We start from the raw sequence: 16613 nt of genomic DNA on the forward strand, positions 1-16613 counted from the left end.
TTACATTGTACTCCACTGTTGCAGTTTTTATGCCTATTATTTTTAATTAGGAAAAAGCAATACCCTGGTAGAATGGAACAAATGAGGAACACAGTGTGTTGTTTCTGAGTTTTTATTCCATTATAGATACTTGCAGCTCATATCACTTAACTATCTAAAGCATTACTCACTGCTCCTGAGGCGGACTGGAACTGGAAGTGCCAGCTCCAGCACCAAACTGAAGGAGAAAAGAGGTCTTTCAGCCCTCTCCTTCACTTACTTATCTCTATACAGTCATTTGCAATGCTAATAAGAACTGTGCATCTCTGCTACCCTCCAGACTCTTTTGGTACTCCAGAATGTTTCAGTGACTAGGTCTGCCTGGTGATGTTACTGTTCACTCCCCAAAAGGGCAGCTTGTAGATACACCTAGTTTATGACAGGATCAATTACCCACTGGAGAGTCTTATTCATCTGCACTGAAGGTGCATAGACATCAGACTGGATACTGACATCAGAGTCGTATGTTAGTCTTTGTTTCTTCCAAGACAAAAAAATATTGTCTGTACATTGGTCTTTTTATGGCATAAATTACTTCTCTCATTGTGAGGAAACAACTGCGGCTGGCAGGTCTAAGCGCCACCCCTGCTTCTTGCCAGCCCCTCCTCAGGAGGAAGGCTCCTTCCCTGGTGGCAGTGGCTTTCCGCTTGCCTAGCCACTGTGGCCAAGGCGAGGCCAAATATTCAGAGGGTCCTTTGCGCTCCCTTCCTTCCTGGCTGCCTGCACACAGGATGTCCTGACTCCACGGACTGCTGCGCAATTGATAAAAGAATAGCAGACGTTCTAAAAAACGGCATTGTAGAGCTCTTTGTTTGTTCCCCCCTCCTCCAGATCTTACATCCCCCCAGCTGTCTAGCTAACTCCCAGCAGCACTGATGCACCTCATGGTGTTTCTCCTTCTCCCCCAGTGTCAAAGACCTGGTGGCCGGAGGGCAGCTGGCAGCTTTGCTGATGGCACATGAGGCAGAAAACCTCCAACTTCTTCTTCCTTAGCTGGACTGTTGCTGCCAGCCAAGCGAATACATRTCATTAATAACCCTGGGTTATAAAAAAGCCCTTCAGGGTGCTGCTGAAGGAATTTTTATTGCACATTTCACAGAAGCTTGAATAGAAAATAGAAATCCAGACGTAATATTTGAAAAGCCAAAGTAAAGTTAACCAGTTCTGGCTTGAGCAAACAAGAGACACTGGGGTAGATATGGTTGATATTTGCCTACCCCAGATCATCAAGCTCTTTGGGGACATTTGAATGTATTCCCCTGCATTTCATCATTATCCCCATTTTGCAAATGGAGAGGGGCAAGGGTCTTAGAAGTAGAAGAGTTATTAGCACAAGAAACTTTTAGTATGGCAAAGTTGCGCCTCAATCAAAATATTCACACAGGATTGGTTTCCCATGTCTCTGAAATAAAAATATGGTTTACAAGACTGCTGCTGGATGCACCATCACTAACATTTACACCTCTAGTATTCAACAAAAGACTTCTGAGATTTTGGAGAGATTTCTCCAGGCTGTGATAAGTTCCTGGCATCCTTGGAATGTTGTTTTATAGTATTAGTGATAGATTAAAAAGAATAAGAAGGACAAGAAGTAGCTGGAAAACAATATATGTGTGGAGTGGCACAGAGAAAGGTATCAGAACTGTTTAAAAAGAACCTATTCTTTCATTCCTTTCTTTTTTTTAAAAAAATAGTGTGTGTACTGATATAAGTGTCATACTATGAACTGCTCGAGGCTCTTAAGACGACTTTTTTCCACCATTAATAACCAACCCACCAACTATCTAAAGAGCTGATCGTATTTCAAGCCCGCATCCTAACCCGCCGCTTCACGTTGTTCCCCGGCAGGCCAGATGACCCTGAGGACACAGCACGTGCAGGACTCCAAAATGGGCTTTGTGATCAACGCAATATACTCCATGGCGTACGGCCTCCACAACATGCAGATGTCGCTGTGCCCGGGCTACGTGGGCCTCTGCGATGCCATGAAGCCCATAGACGGTCGCAAGCTCCTGGAATCCCTCATGAAGACAAATTTTACAGGGGTCTCTGGGGACATGATCTTGTTTGATGAGAACGGTGACTCGCCAGGAAGGTAATGTTCACATTTGTCAGAGTATTTAATAACAGAAATGTTAACTGTACGTAGCAGATACATGCACACTTAACATCAGAACTAAGATCTCATACTTTTATTTTAGCATTTCCTGACTTTCTTGCTTGATTGTCCAATATTAACCATTTTTGATGTGTGTTTTTGCATGATGTTTAAAATTATAGTTGGAAAGAAAGAGATGAGCTTTCAGGCATACAATCTGCCTGTACGGATTTCCTTTTTTACTTGTACTTTCAAAAGTATTGCTTCTCACTGCAAACCAATCTTTGTATTTATAGCCATGTATACAGGACTATATATAATCATATTTTTATTTAATCATATACACGGTGCCTATATACAGTCATATATATATGACCATATATATATACAACTAGTCATATATATATGACTTTATATTCATATGACTTTACATTCATAGACTGTGATGGCCACCACAAGATTGCTCTCTCTCTTTGGGTCTTTAAATGCATGCATTTGAGTGAGTGGTAAGCAGTAATTATTTGAATAATTACCTGGACTTAGTTCATTTATTAAGAGAAAGCTAAAACAATACCGAAAATATGCATCGATTTCTATGGGATTTTTTTCCTTCTTAATTATATTATAAATCTACTTCATATCTTCCAATGAAAGCCTTCCCACATACATAACAGACTAAGCTATTGATTCAAATTGTGTTGCTGTAAGCCAAATTGAATTTAAATCAATCTGCTTTTGTTGATAACTTACATATATGTGTGTATATATATACACATATATGTATATATGTGTATATATATGTGTGTGTGTATATATATATATACACACACATATAAAATATAGTGGAAGTTGTTCTTTTTTTATGAAATATGCATATAAGCAGTATCCCTACAAAAATACATATTAAAAAGAGCAATGAGGTTTTTTTCTAGGTTTGTGCCTACTGAGCTGTCAGAAGATAAACAGCAAGTGTGATAGCACTCAAAGTATACTTATTTTTTCCTCATAGTTCAGAGGGTAGATCCCTGCCTCACTCACTGCACTTGCTCCAGTTTGACTGAGGTAGCTCTTTCTGTCTACATTATTGGGAACATATTAAATAACTTTCTGATGAAATTGTATAAACAGATGACTAGAGGGAAAACTGTTCATCCTGTGCACTCATTTTTTAAATTTTATCTTCTCCCCGTAATGTGAACTGAAATAAAAATATTAACTTCTGAGTAGAGCTGGACAGGAAAAGGTAGTTCCATTGATTGAAATATTCTGATATTTCAGAATATTTCTGATATTTCAGAATATTTCTGATATTTCAAAACTGATTTTTTTTTCTTATTTTATATGAAAACCTGTAATGTCAGCATTCTCCCCAAAAGATAACAGGGCATCCACATGCAAAGCAGTCTGGATGAACTAGCTTTCTGGAGACACACATTTTAGAAATCTTCAGGACTCAGACTCCAAGGAAGCACACTGAGAGCTGCTATGAGATTCAAGTATGTTTTCAGAACTGTTTTGGTGAGCAAGATTGTCTTCTGTTAAATGTTTCTATTTAAAAAAAATAGCTGAATTCTGAAAAAAAGTGCTCAATCTGGATTTTTCTGACCAATATTTTTTCAAAGACTTATCCCAGACCTCCCTTAAAGGATTTCCATTTGGTTTAAAGGTGCTTGGATGCAGTGGACTGCATCCTACATTATTCCTATCTCTGTTGCACTCACTTCTTGCAGAAGGACCAAAGGTCTTAGTAAACAAATGATTATGTGGCATGATAATAAACCAATGACAACATTTACATGTTGCAAACAGACTCTTCCTCAAGTTTGACATGCTTAACAATAATGTTTTAATTTTATTTGTTGCAAAGAAATTAATTGAATTTTTGTTTGGTTTTGTTTTGTTGTTTTTATTTGATTTTAAGAAGATGACGAAGGAATTATATCATGTGCCGTCATTTGCTCAGACACAGTAGAGGGTCAGTAGAGAATTCAGCATTTCACTGAAGAGCAAATGGACTCCACACTGATTATGCACGGCCAAGGAATGTGACTTTCAGATAGCCCAGCCTCCCAGGATGTGTGTGAGATGTAGTAGTGCTCTGTCTGCTCAAATTAATGCACTGTGCATGGGGACAAAAGGCTCCCAAAGCTTGGTTACTTTTGAGACATAGGTCTTTGTTGCCTCATCTTCCACAATGATAGACACATCATTAAATTCAGAAGGGAGTCTATGTGCTTAAACTGGCCAACATTTAGTCAAAAATCACTTCTTAATCACGAAGAAAGCTTTTTAGGAAGCTCCATCCCTAATTCCCAGCTTTTGAGTAGGTTCTAGTCCTCTGAGCACTGTCAGATGCCATTTGCAACAGCTGGGAGATGGTGCAGTCACACTGGAATAACTTGTCTCCCCTGTTCACTTTCGTGAATAGCTACATCTTCGCTTTGAAAAATGGAAATTGAAATCCTCACAGCTGTAATGTGATATTGGTGGTGTTAAGCAGAAAAACAGAACAGAAAGAGCCTTTCTAAGCTTTTTCTGACCTAGATATCTCAGGATTTTGATGCATGGTAAAAGGGTTTTGATTTTATGTACAATAATACAACAGATGTTTAATCCCACAAGATGCTTCAAATTCTGGCCCTATCCCAAAGTCCTTTGTGTGTATGCTTAGCTTTAAGCAGATATATAGTCTAGTGGAGGGCTTGCTTTAGGTGGGACAGAAGACATGGAAAAAGCAAATTAATAGGGAAGGAATAGCCATGTTTTTGGGGGGAAGATAACTTGTAAATACTACAGAAATTCTGAAGAAGAAATTGAGAAGGCAAGAAAAGGCATGAAAATCAAGATGTTAATGTTTTGATCATGTGCTACCAATAAAATATGGGTTCTCAGCAACTTCATGGCACTTCTGCTTTGAAACTGAGTTTGCAACAAGTGTTTTTCACTGTGATTAGGGCACTGCTGGAAACGCACTATTGCACCATCTGGTCTCTCCTATCCTAACGCGACAAACTGTCCCTGTGGTACCTCAAACTAGCTTCAGGAAACCAGTGACTCACGAACCTCCAGTACATTGGGATGGTTAGACTTTATCTCGTGATGAAAAGCACTCAGAGATCCATGGATGGAAAAAAATGTCATGGAAGAATTTTATTGTTAATCTTTCAAAAGCAGCCTGAGCWTGAGCTATAGTATGCCTACTGCTTGCCAGTCTCTAAAGAGCTTCCTCAAACTTAAAAAAAATCTCTTCAGTATCTTATTTAAGAGACTGTTTGATTTAATTTTCTGGTTCTTTAAGTTAAATGCATATTGAACTACACCCTGAATATCAATCTTTATTCAGCTCTGTCGATGAGTTTTGCCTTGGGGACTCATTTGGTGCCTGCTGCCAGGAAAAAGTTGGCTTCTCATTTATGGAGTAGGCAGGTTTTTAAACCTATGGTTGTGTTCTACTTCTTGGTCTATGTTGTTTGCTTATTCTCCATCACTGAATCTCATGTGAAATGTTGCTCAATCAATTTACTTCAAGAGCCACTAAAGAAGAGGTAAAGAAAAGGATGACATTATCATTTCAGGAGCTGCACAATCTTCCCAAGCATCCTTTACAAATAATCACTAAGGAGGCAGCCTCTAAGGCAGGAAAGGTGGCACGACTGTTACCATGCTTGTAGTAAGTTTAGTGAGTCCTAGGCTRCCTCAAAGCATTTCTGTATGACTCTGTGGGAGCTAAAGAGGAGGTAGGAGGAAAGAGTAAGAGCGCAGATGGTCCACCTACACCTGAAATGTGATTATAAAAACTCTGATCAGCTGTGGCTGTTATTAACACCTGAGGCTGAAGTGATCTGACACAGTAGCAGCCCAGGACTGAGGCATGAGTACCCTCTCCCTGTCCCTTCCATACTGTACTCTATGAGGAATTAAATGTGTTCTGTCCACCAAGGAGTCACATAAAAAAGAAAGAGGGGGCGAAGAGTGGAAATAGCATTTGCTGCTGTTAAAAAAAAAAAAAGAAAGAAAAAAAAGAGGGAGAGAGTTTCTGCTTCATTCTTCAAATAAAACCTATAGCCCAGCTACAAGGTCTAGGCTGTGCTTCTTGGTGAGAACATCTCCCTGAGGCCTCCAGCAAGTTGCAGACAGGTGGGATTTAAGACATCCTGTGACTGGCTAGAGCTAGGGGACTTTTTGCTGTCCTGAATCCCATTCTGATGCTTCCCATGCACCAAACAGTGAGTTTGTGTCTGACTCCTGTCTGGGTGCCAAACCAAATTATATCATGCAGTCTTACAGCACATGAAGTCTTTTTTGATCCCTCAGGCTTAGATCCATTCTACCTCATTTTAGGAGTTTAGATGCCTTCAGACTCCCTCTCTAAAAAGAGTAATAACAGCCTGCAGACAGCAAGGAGAACTTGGCGGTGGGAATCGTCTCTGTGTGTATACGTTTTTTCTACATTAGCTATAGACAGAGCCTAGAACAACCAAGGTTCCCAGCTTAAATGCCTAAAGTTAGGCAGAATAAATAGTCTGGTCCATTTCATTGTTTTCCTTAAATAAAAACACAATAGTTTTCAAATGCTCATTTAATTAACCCCAAAGTTTTCAGGGAACTTTCAAGTTAAAATACAAAGAAGAAGGAAGATGGTGAAATCACAGAAATTATCAGGAGACACTCAAGGACAAGCATAACACATGGAATTTCTCCTTGTTTATTTTTAATCAGTTTAATTTCGACTGTATAATGTTCCTTTAATTCAAAATATTTAGTGATGCTTTCCTAAACTGACCTGTATCTCCACTTTGTGTTTCCAAAGGTATGAAATCATGAATTTTAAGAAAATGGGGAAGGACTACTTTGACTATATCAATGTTGGCAGCTGGGACAATGGTGAGCTGAAAATGGATGATGATGAAATATGGTCAGAGAAAAATAATATCATCAGATCAGTCTGCAGTGAGCCATGTGAAAAAGGCCAGATAAAGGTAAATATTTTCTGCATTTGTTTTCATCATGTGCAATATTCATAGCCTTGAAATTTGAAACCAGGTTTTTCCAGTTTCTTACACAAAAAAGTTTCACACAGCTACATTAAAGTGAACAGCCTCATGTATACATTTCTTATTTATATCATGGTCATCTTGCTATTTTATTGTGCTTCTACATCTGTGAAATGCTGCCTCTATTTAATACTTACATTCCAAATACTTTAGACCGGGGATTGTCTGTGGGGTGGTTGCTCGGGGGTTGCTATTTTTACAGAACCTGATTCAGTGGAGTCCAAATCCCTCACTGGGACTTGTCAGTACAATTGTAGGTAAATCATAAATAATAATTGGTACTAATTCAGTGTTAGACATAACTGGAAAATTGTAACTTGGACCTTAAGTCTGTGGTGTCTTCAGAGAACATAGAACTCATGGATAACTGCTGTTACTTAGAACTTCAAGAAAAGTAAGTAACATTTTTTTAATCATATATGTTTTGTTGCTTTCTTTTTTCCTAGGCTTTCCTTTTTTCCTTCCTCTGTTTGTATATTGCAGTAAAGAAGGAGGGTAGATGTATATCTTACATATTAATTGCAATTTGTTATCCTTGAATATCACATGACACTTTACTGAAAAACAGCTAAAATAGGTTACCTGGCAGTCATTTGTTTAAAGGTCCATGGACTGAGGGGATGGGCATGGACAATTGAGTGGCTCAGACTAAAAAAAAAAAGCATCTGTAAATTCTGATATGTCTCACTGGAAGCTAGGTCACTTTTCTCCCATGTTAACATGACATGCCTGCAAAACTGAGAGGAGGCTACAATGGTGGCAGACCAGAGGGTTGACCATGTTCTACACTAGAGAGTGAGTTCATCTCTTCAGTCCGAGTCTTCCAGGTTTTTAGGACATTGTTACCATGGTTTATTCATTAATTAGTTTTTGGCAGAGTCAGCAAGTGAGTTTCATCAGACCAAATGCAGATGTCTTCAGCGTAGGCATCTGCAGTTATGTCAGATTTCCAAGCTTTCTTTATAGTCAATGGAAATAAAYAGATGATTCTAGATCATGATTCATCTCATCCTAAAATAGGCTTTGGAAACAAGTAAAATGAATCTTGGCCTAGAGACACTTCTTCCTCTTCATTGATTATAAAAGGCATCCAGCTAGGATAGTTAGTTCAGATGAGGACATCCCTTCTGCAGACATGTAAAAATAGGTGGGATGAATTATACCAACAGTAATTGATCATCAGTCTGCTGTCAACCTGCTCCTGTCACATATTCATTTATTTGAGAGTATGGAGATGAGCAAACAGATATTCAAAACTGGGTGGTGCTGATATCCTTTATAATGAGTTGCCATAACTCAAATGATGGGGAGTATCTTGGGACCTTCATTAATGCAGTCTCTCACTAACACCTTCTGCCCATACACTCAAGGATTTTTCCAAGAGGATTCTTCACTATGAAGCTAAAGCATCAAACACTTAGACACTTGCTTGAAGTCTCATGTTCAGTGGACAAATGTCTGAAATGTTCTTCAGTCTTTGCATTAGGTTATTGACTATAAACACTGCTCCACAGTTCTTTTCCTTCATAGTCTTGACAAATGGGGGGAAAGTTTGACCCTGCTGAAGTCTGTGGTGGTTTTGCTGCAGAATTCTGTGGGACTGAGTTATTGTGAAGGAATTTGAAATGTACAAAAAAAACCCAATGGTATACTATCACTCAGCAGCATTTGGTATACCCATCTGAAGGATTTGATAAAATCCAAACACAGTCAAACTCTATAAATTCAAAATAGTGTAAAGACATAAAATTATTTAAATAGATAGATGCTCAAAGGATAACACAGGAGACAAAGAGAAGGGGAAATAATTTTTGTTTAAAGAGGAATAGTTTTTGGGGTTTTTTTAAGGCAGATGAATAGATTAAGTGTTTTACTCCTAAAACTTCTACAACAAACAATTGTTCAATAAATAAAAAGGAAATAAAAGGATAAAGAAATATATGACTAAACAATTTAATAAAATAATCTGGCCTGATTCTTAGTAGTGGAGAACAATTCTTTTGATTCCTGAAGGAGGATACAAAATCATAGTTGGCACAGGATAAGAAATGATCACTGTAACAGTTCTCTGACAGATTTGTCAAAATCARAGTATTTTATAGAAGACATTGATGTGGTGAAAAGTTTAACCAAAAACTGGAAAAGAATTGCTTTGATAAAAAAGTTAGTGTTTTGATAATAACACTGTTTCTATTTTGCCTTTTCATTTTCTTGAGTATTTTATATATTGTAAAATGACGCATTTTTATAATTCATCAAGTTTAACAGAGTATGTGTCTCAGGTATCAACTTTTCTGGTGACAAATATTCTGCTTTTCAAGTAGCTCTAGTCTCAACCCTTGCGGAGAAAATCTCTTATGCTCTCATCTGCCTTTCTGCCAATGTAGCTATTCAGGTGATTTTTTCTTTCCTTTCACATGCTGCAATTTTAAAAACAAAATCAAAATTTGAAGTTTTCAAGTCCTCATATTGCTGATGACAAAGATATAATTTACACTTTTTTCTCACTGTAGATACARAAAGAGCAGTACAGTTCTTTTTGATCACACTCTTTGGATTCCATTTATTAAAATTGCAATAATGATGTTTGATTTTGAAACCACAGTCTAAATTTATCACTGCGAAAAATACATAAGTCAACCAAGTCTGCATGCTATAAATGGAAGCATTTGTTTATAAATTTTTGGAATGTAATGAGCAGAAAGATTGGGAATACTTTATTTCAAAGGAAAGAATAGGTCTTCTCATCACTCTTGATGTATTGGCAAGAAGCACAGATGTTTTCAGTGCCCAGACATGATAAATAAAGATTTTGAAAAATCCACATCTGAATCGTGAGTGTGCAATATTTGGCAGTAAATTATAAAATGGGAAATCAGGGCAAATGTTAAAATGGACATAGATAGCRTCCTCACCGTTAAACATTATCTATCAATGCACAAATTTAAATGTTTTTGAAAAAGGGACATTCAGTCTGATGTCTGGAAAAACATCAGTTTTAACAAATCCCTCACAACTGGATGAAAAAGAAGCACAAAAAATCTTTGGGTAATGAACCCTTACGGAAATGACACTGCTGACATGGTTCCATGTGCAAGGTATGAACCACAGTGGAGTGAATTATATACCTGGAATACCACCTACTGGCTTCTGTATACACTTTGCTATCTACGAGATTTTGAACTTTGCAAATTGTCTTCTAAGAAAGGAAAAAAAAATGTTTTATTGTAGTTATGAAGTTTCAGCTATACTTTTGCTGAGTTGATGGTTTCTTTCTTCTAGTACATATATGATGTAAGAACCGAGAACTGGGTCACATTTTGTATCAGCAAATATATCATGAAAAAGAGGTTTCTTTTACATAAAAGAAAATGCCTGTATTAAAAAAGAGATGAAGAAATTATATTAGCAACTGCTGCAACATGAATGTTCATTTATACTGCTAAATCAAATGTTGACTTTTGTCCCAGGTGATCCGTAAAGGAGAAGTCAGTTGTTGTTGGACTTGCACTCCTTGTAAAGAGAATGAATATGTCTCTGATGAATACACATGCAAGGCCTGCCAGCTCGGCTCCTGGCCCAATGATGAACTTACAGGTAAATGAGTTGTGGCTGTGCTTATGTTGTCAATGAAAGTATTCATCTGCTGAATTGAAAAGTCAGGTGCCAGACACGAATGACTATGACGACTGTTTCAGTTAAACTGAACCTAGGGATAAAGCTGAAATTTGACCTAAGACTGGTATTTGTCATCTTTCCTCAACCTAATCCAGAAATCTTTGGCATCTGCTCTCTACAGACCTGAATTACTAGACCTAGAAAAAAAAAAAAGAAAAATAGCCCTTGTTCTGGATTTAACCCTGATCTGACACCAATCAGGCTGGAGAGATGTTGTCCTCCATCTAACAGATAGAAGAATTAAGCCCTGTCAGACAAAATATTAAGAGAGTTCAAATTTTAGATGCATTTATTTTACTCTTAAACAGGTGCTGAATAGTTGTGCAATATGTGTGTGTGTGAAAGGCTGTGAAATAGTCATTGTGATAACTCCTGTCAAAAGCATGAATGGTGCAAACAAAGTAAGGTTTGCAACAGTCCTTTGTTCACCAGAGAATCTGCTAAAATATAGAGTTTATGTTCTGCTTGCCATGTAGTTAGATCCCTACGCTCTTGCAGAATGCTAATTCAGCTACTTTTGAGACAAAATTATTCCAACACTTGTATCCCACTTTCTTTTCTTTATAGCTAATAAAAAGAATTCAAGTATTCCAATATGGAGAGTACACAGCCACTTCAAAATGCTGCTCAGGGATCTGGCTCTCATTGTGCTCCTCGATATATAGGCAAGGGGAGAAGAGACAGCCTTTTCCCGGAGGAGCTCACAGCTTTGGTTTATGTTAAATTTCTATTGATGAAGAGAGAAATGGATGAGTTGAAAGAGAGGGAAGACAAAAGGAAAAACAGGTTGCTGGATGAATGTATGTAAGCAGAAGAGTCAGGCAAAACTTGGCTTATAGACTTTTATATATAAAAATTAAATATAATCCTTCCCTTGTAAGGAAGTTGCACTGCTCTAATATATGAACTAGGACAGCTAATTACTGGCAAAACATCGTTTACCCGTTAAACTGGTGGGGAATTTATCAGAAAATGTTGAATGTGAAACTTTTCCTGAGAAAAAACTTTTAACTAGGAGAACTAGAATAACAAAGATTTGTAAGCCAGCTTTCTCCTTTCCTCAGTATCCTTTCAGGCAGGTTCTTCCTTCCCGATCTGCTGCCAGTCCTGTAATCTGGGGGATACCTCCATGCAACAAAATCCAGTTTCCTTTGAGTCTCTGCTTTATTGCCGCCCCTCCTGCGGTCTGGCTGTGGGTCTGCTCTCTGCTCCTTTGGGCAGTCCCCTCTCTCTGCAGTGCTGCAGGCTCCCCGTGCATCAGGTCCCTCGTGTTTCAGCTGCCTCATTGCTCTCTAGGGCGGCCTTGCCCTGCTCTTGGCAGAGTTTGTCCTCTTGGTGGCAGAGGAGGTGCCTTGAAGCATCCTCTGAAGTGCTCCTCTGACCATGCTCCCCCAGCTCGCAGCAAGTAAGCAGCAAAGCCCTCTCACCTCAGTTTTGACCAGGAAAGCTTCCTCGCACCAGGGAGAAGGAGAAGGGAAGAAAGAGATGAGCCTCAGGTTCGCATCCCAGCTGGGACATTCATGAGCATATGAGGTCCATGTCACAGGGACTAGGCCACATCACTGGGCTGGTTGGTTTATTGGTGCAAATAGTCAACTATTCAGTAATCACAGCATTTGTCTGAGACGTGGCAGATCCCATTTCAAGTCTCTGTTTTGGCAAACACTACCCAGAGGAGATCAGTTTGAACTGGAGGCCTATTTGCTACATCTCAGTGAGACGGGAAATTCCTCCGAGCACCTCATCTAATCAGTGGAGGCGCCTCTTCTGAAATACCAGTGAGGGAAACTGTCTATTGACTTGGTGAAGTCCGGGTAGTTAGCCTTTAAGCACTGTGCCTGACGTGAAGTGAGGTGAAGAGCCACCATGCTGGTCTTCGGGCTCTGTGCCTAGGGCTGGCTCCCTGGGACGTGCAGGTCCCCACGTCTCACTTAAGGGCCTCACCGTCAGTCTGCAGGCTTGTGGGAGGATGTTACTCTCTGAAGGTCTCACTTTTCTCTCACCCTGCTGAAAAAGCAGGGTGTTGGCACTTCAAAAGCCCTTGTGGGGAGAATCAATGATTTTCTACCCAGCTCTGATCGTTTTAATGGAAAGTAAGTGCATTTTTAGTCAAGCCAACTGCTTCACGTAATACACATGCTGCTGCATTTTGCAAACTCTTCCTCTGCTTTTAGACATGCATTTTATGCCTTTGTAGGGGCCAAAGCTGGTGTGCACACATAAAACAACCCCTGAACATCAGCACCAAGCAGTGTTCCTTAGAAGACCTCACCCTTGTTCCTTAGCCAGGCACAAATTTTCCAGGCAGTATTTGGAAGCCGAACCCTCCCTAGGCCTCTATTAGCGCTGCGGATATGTGCACTCCAGGTACCAGGATACCAGTCCTTGTAGCTTCACAGCTGTGTAGTCCCCACCTAGCTCTCTATTCACATAATGGCTGGATCTGATCTTATTTAGCTTTGTATCAAAACCAGATTTTGAAAAGTCTATTCCCAGCTTATCCATACAATATATTGAGCTGTATTTTTTTATGATCATATTTATAGTCTCAAGTTTTGCAGCTTGTAAAGAAAATGCCTCTCAGTCTAGCCTTGTTTACAACATAATCTTTAGTAATAAATGTGAATTAAAAGTAAGGAGAGGGATTTTGTATTCTGGCAAGGAAATTTCCCTTCAGTTTTACAAAGCATCCACCAGTCTCCTTGAAATGTCCCTACGTTTGATTCTGCAGCATACTGCTAGATAAAGCCATGTCTTAGTTAATGTCAACTCCACAAGGCTACACGTATAAAAAGCTCATTGGAATATGTCTTCCTTCCAGTATCAGCTTCGGATGAGAGTCCTGAGTCTGTGCCTCCGTGTAAATCAGCCGTGCACCTGAAAAGCCTTTCAATGTAGAGCAGAGCCTAACTGCTTGCCAGAGACCTGAACTTTGATGCAGCCATTTTTAAAATCCTTTCTTGGCTAACACAACAAAATTTTGCTCCATCTTTCTTTTGCTCAATGACCAGCACACATTTTGTGCCACAGATTTCATTATGTAAAATGTGGAATGGAGGGATTTTGCTGGCAGAAGGGAAGAGTTTCATTTGTCCTTTTTTTTTTTTCTTTCTTCCCCTCCCTCCTCAGCCATCTGTGGTATATCAGAATTGAGGAGGGAGGAGAGGGAAGGAGTGCAGTATGTGTATGAAAACAAAGTTATTCTCAGAACAGAAAAAGCTTTGAGATCTGAAGGAAAAGTATAGACAGTCTAAAGGTAATGGGGAAGGCAAAAGGGAGCAAGAATTTCTGTTGATTAAACCAGTTACTGGAAAATATACCATCTCCAGCTAGAAGTGAAACTGAGGCTAGAAAGACAATATTGTGTTGTCRGCTTCCAATATTGTATTTCCTCAAGAATTTCAGTCTTGTCTGTTGTACATACCACATCTCCCAGGTACCAGGCTCCTCCCTGAACAAAAATCTAGTCATTCTCTTTTTTCCTTTCCCCAAATCTATCTATACCATCCTGGCTTGCACCCCAAGTCCATTTCTTCCTTCTGACGTATCAAGATGTACTGTCTAATCTCTCCTCCTTCCCTTGCGTGTTGTCTTAGAGACACCCCTGCATTAGAGCACCCCTTCACGCAGGAGTCGGTATGGCTAATACAGCTGAGCCGTGTTACGTTAGAGATGCAGCAGAAGCAGCTCAGAGTTTTAGGTCCGGGAGTACATGCCAACCCCTTCACTGTTCCTCAAAGCACTTCATTGCATGACAGTCACAGTGGAGGGAAGAGAAATAGATATGTTTAGACACAAAGAGATTTTCTTACCATGCCTGGTCCAAACCCCAAAGCAATGAATTTTTTGGTGGACGGACAAGAAATGCCTTTTGTTTCTTCAGGAGACCCAAATCATTTTGAGGGCACAGTCTTCTGCATTTAGAAAGAGTAGCTTGGGAAGACCGGGTAAGTTTTGTGCAGCCTCCCAGAGCTTTGGCAGAGGCTGCAGGAACACCTTGGCCCAGTGTTTGTTTAAGGAAGTTTTTGAGGTGGGAAAGAGAGGATTATTCCCTTTTTATATGATTTTGTGACAGCACACAACAATAACAGAAACAAAGTTTTATCTAGCGAATTCAGAGACAGCAAGGGATGTAAATGATGTTAATTCCAGTGACACCTGAATTGTCTTCAGGCTGTACTGACATTTTTCTCATTCCCTGTGCACTCTAAATATACTATTTTATTTTATTAATTGGATTCAGATGAAAATAGATGAAAATATTTTACAGTTCTTGAGAAGTTCTCTCAATAGATATTCATGGATAGGGCTGAACATCAGAAATATGTATTTTTATTATAGTTACAAAAATGCTGTCACCTGAGACACACAATAAAATTAGAATACTGGCATCATGGTCTTGTCTTCCTGTCTGAAAGTGCCAGATAAGAGCCGGAGAATCCAAATAATCCTGGAACGGAAAGACTAGGTATAATTTTTTTTTTTTTTTTAGAAATGCTTTGACAACACTGATTCTGTATCCCACACAAAGCACACTCTTTTCAGAGACCAGGCTTGTGCCAATCTGGATTCCTAACTGAGAAGCAGAAATGAATGTTTCCCTCACCTGGAGGGCAGTTGCTCATCCCGTTACTAAGACCAGCAGCAAATAGACAGTGCCCAGGAGACACTTGTGTCTTGGCTGTGGGCACAGTTTGGCACAGCCGGCTGTCACGGCTCATGCAAACCACCAGCCAGGCTGAGGGCACCAGCGATGCCCGGACTCGCTGGGTCCCTGGAGGGGCCAGTCGTCCCCTCCTGCAATGTGTGGGTCTGGGATGCGGCAGAAGCCACCGGCGTCCGAGGCACTGCGCGTGCTGGATCCTACCCACCTGAGTGGCAAAATCATCCATATCTACACTTAAAATATTTTCAAACTATAACTCTTCGTTGCCAGCAAACTGCCTTCTTATATCATCACTTGTAATAAAGTTACAGCCATCAGTAATTTCAGTAATTGTCTGACAATTGTGACCATGAGGCAGAACAGAATCCAGCCCGTGCTGACATTGATTTTGCCACTGAAACGTTATTAAAATCTTGCTTGTAACCATAATTTGTATAGCTGTAATTCAGGCAGAGGGTATAAGGACACAATTTTTATGTGATTGCTTTTAGCATTATAAATACATGTCAGCAGAGATAATGTCAGATTTTCACACTGATTTTCTGTGCACTGCCTTTTCTCTTTCCTTTTTTTTTTTATATTCCAAATTAAATTTAATCGTTTCCATAAGCCATTCTCACATCAGCCCCTGGGGGAAAAACAGATGAGGATGAGTTAAGGATTTAGGTGGTGATATTATAACTGGGATCTCTGACTATCATTATCTTCCCTACCTTGTTGCTTGGTTCCTGGGCTTTTCTTCCCTCAGTTGTTTGTTCCAGGTAAGATGTTGCCTTCAGCTTCTAGTCCATTTATATCCCAGGTCTCCAGCTCTATCCACACATCACTTTAAGCTCAAGTGAGCTGGTTCAGGAACACAATGTTCACTGAAGAGCCCTTGGAGGCTCCTAGGCTGGATGGAGACATGTCAAGAAAGCCAGCGGGAGTCACTTGTGATTGTGCCTTAGCTTCAGATAAGTTTGCCGAACACAACGTATTCTGAAGAAAACTTTCACAACTCATGGAGTCAGCATTTTTTGGTGAAACTGAAATCAAAGCATTAAAGCTAACGTAAGGATGGACCCCTTTGCTACGGGGG

The 16613-nt window shown here is 39.6% G+C and overlaps 1 protein-coding gene across 1 annotated transcript in view; it reads left to right on the plus strand.

Annotated features, from left to right (window-relative positions):
• GRM5 (glutamate metabotropic receptor 5) overlaps positions 1-16613 on the plus strand; it is a 162919-nt gene that overhangs the window by 113988 nt on the left and 32318 nt on the right. The window contains exons 4-6 of the mRNA XM_026087147.1: positions 1888-2134; positions 6948-7116; positions 10662-10788. Of these exons, the coding sequence (XP_025942932.1) occupies positions 1888-2134; positions 6948-7116; positions 10662-10788 (543 nt within the window). The remainder of the gene's footprint in view (positions 1-1887; positions 2135-6947; positions 7117-10661; positions 10789-16613) is intronic.

This window comes from Apteryx rowi, unplaced genomic scaffold (assembly GCF_003343035.1).
Source record: "Apteryx rowi isolate R43461 unplaced genomic scaffold, aptRow1 scaffold_705, whole genome shotgun sequence".
NCBI classification, from domain to species: Eukaryota; Metazoa; Chordata; class Aves; order Apterygiformes; family Apterygidae; genus Apteryx; species Apteryx rowi.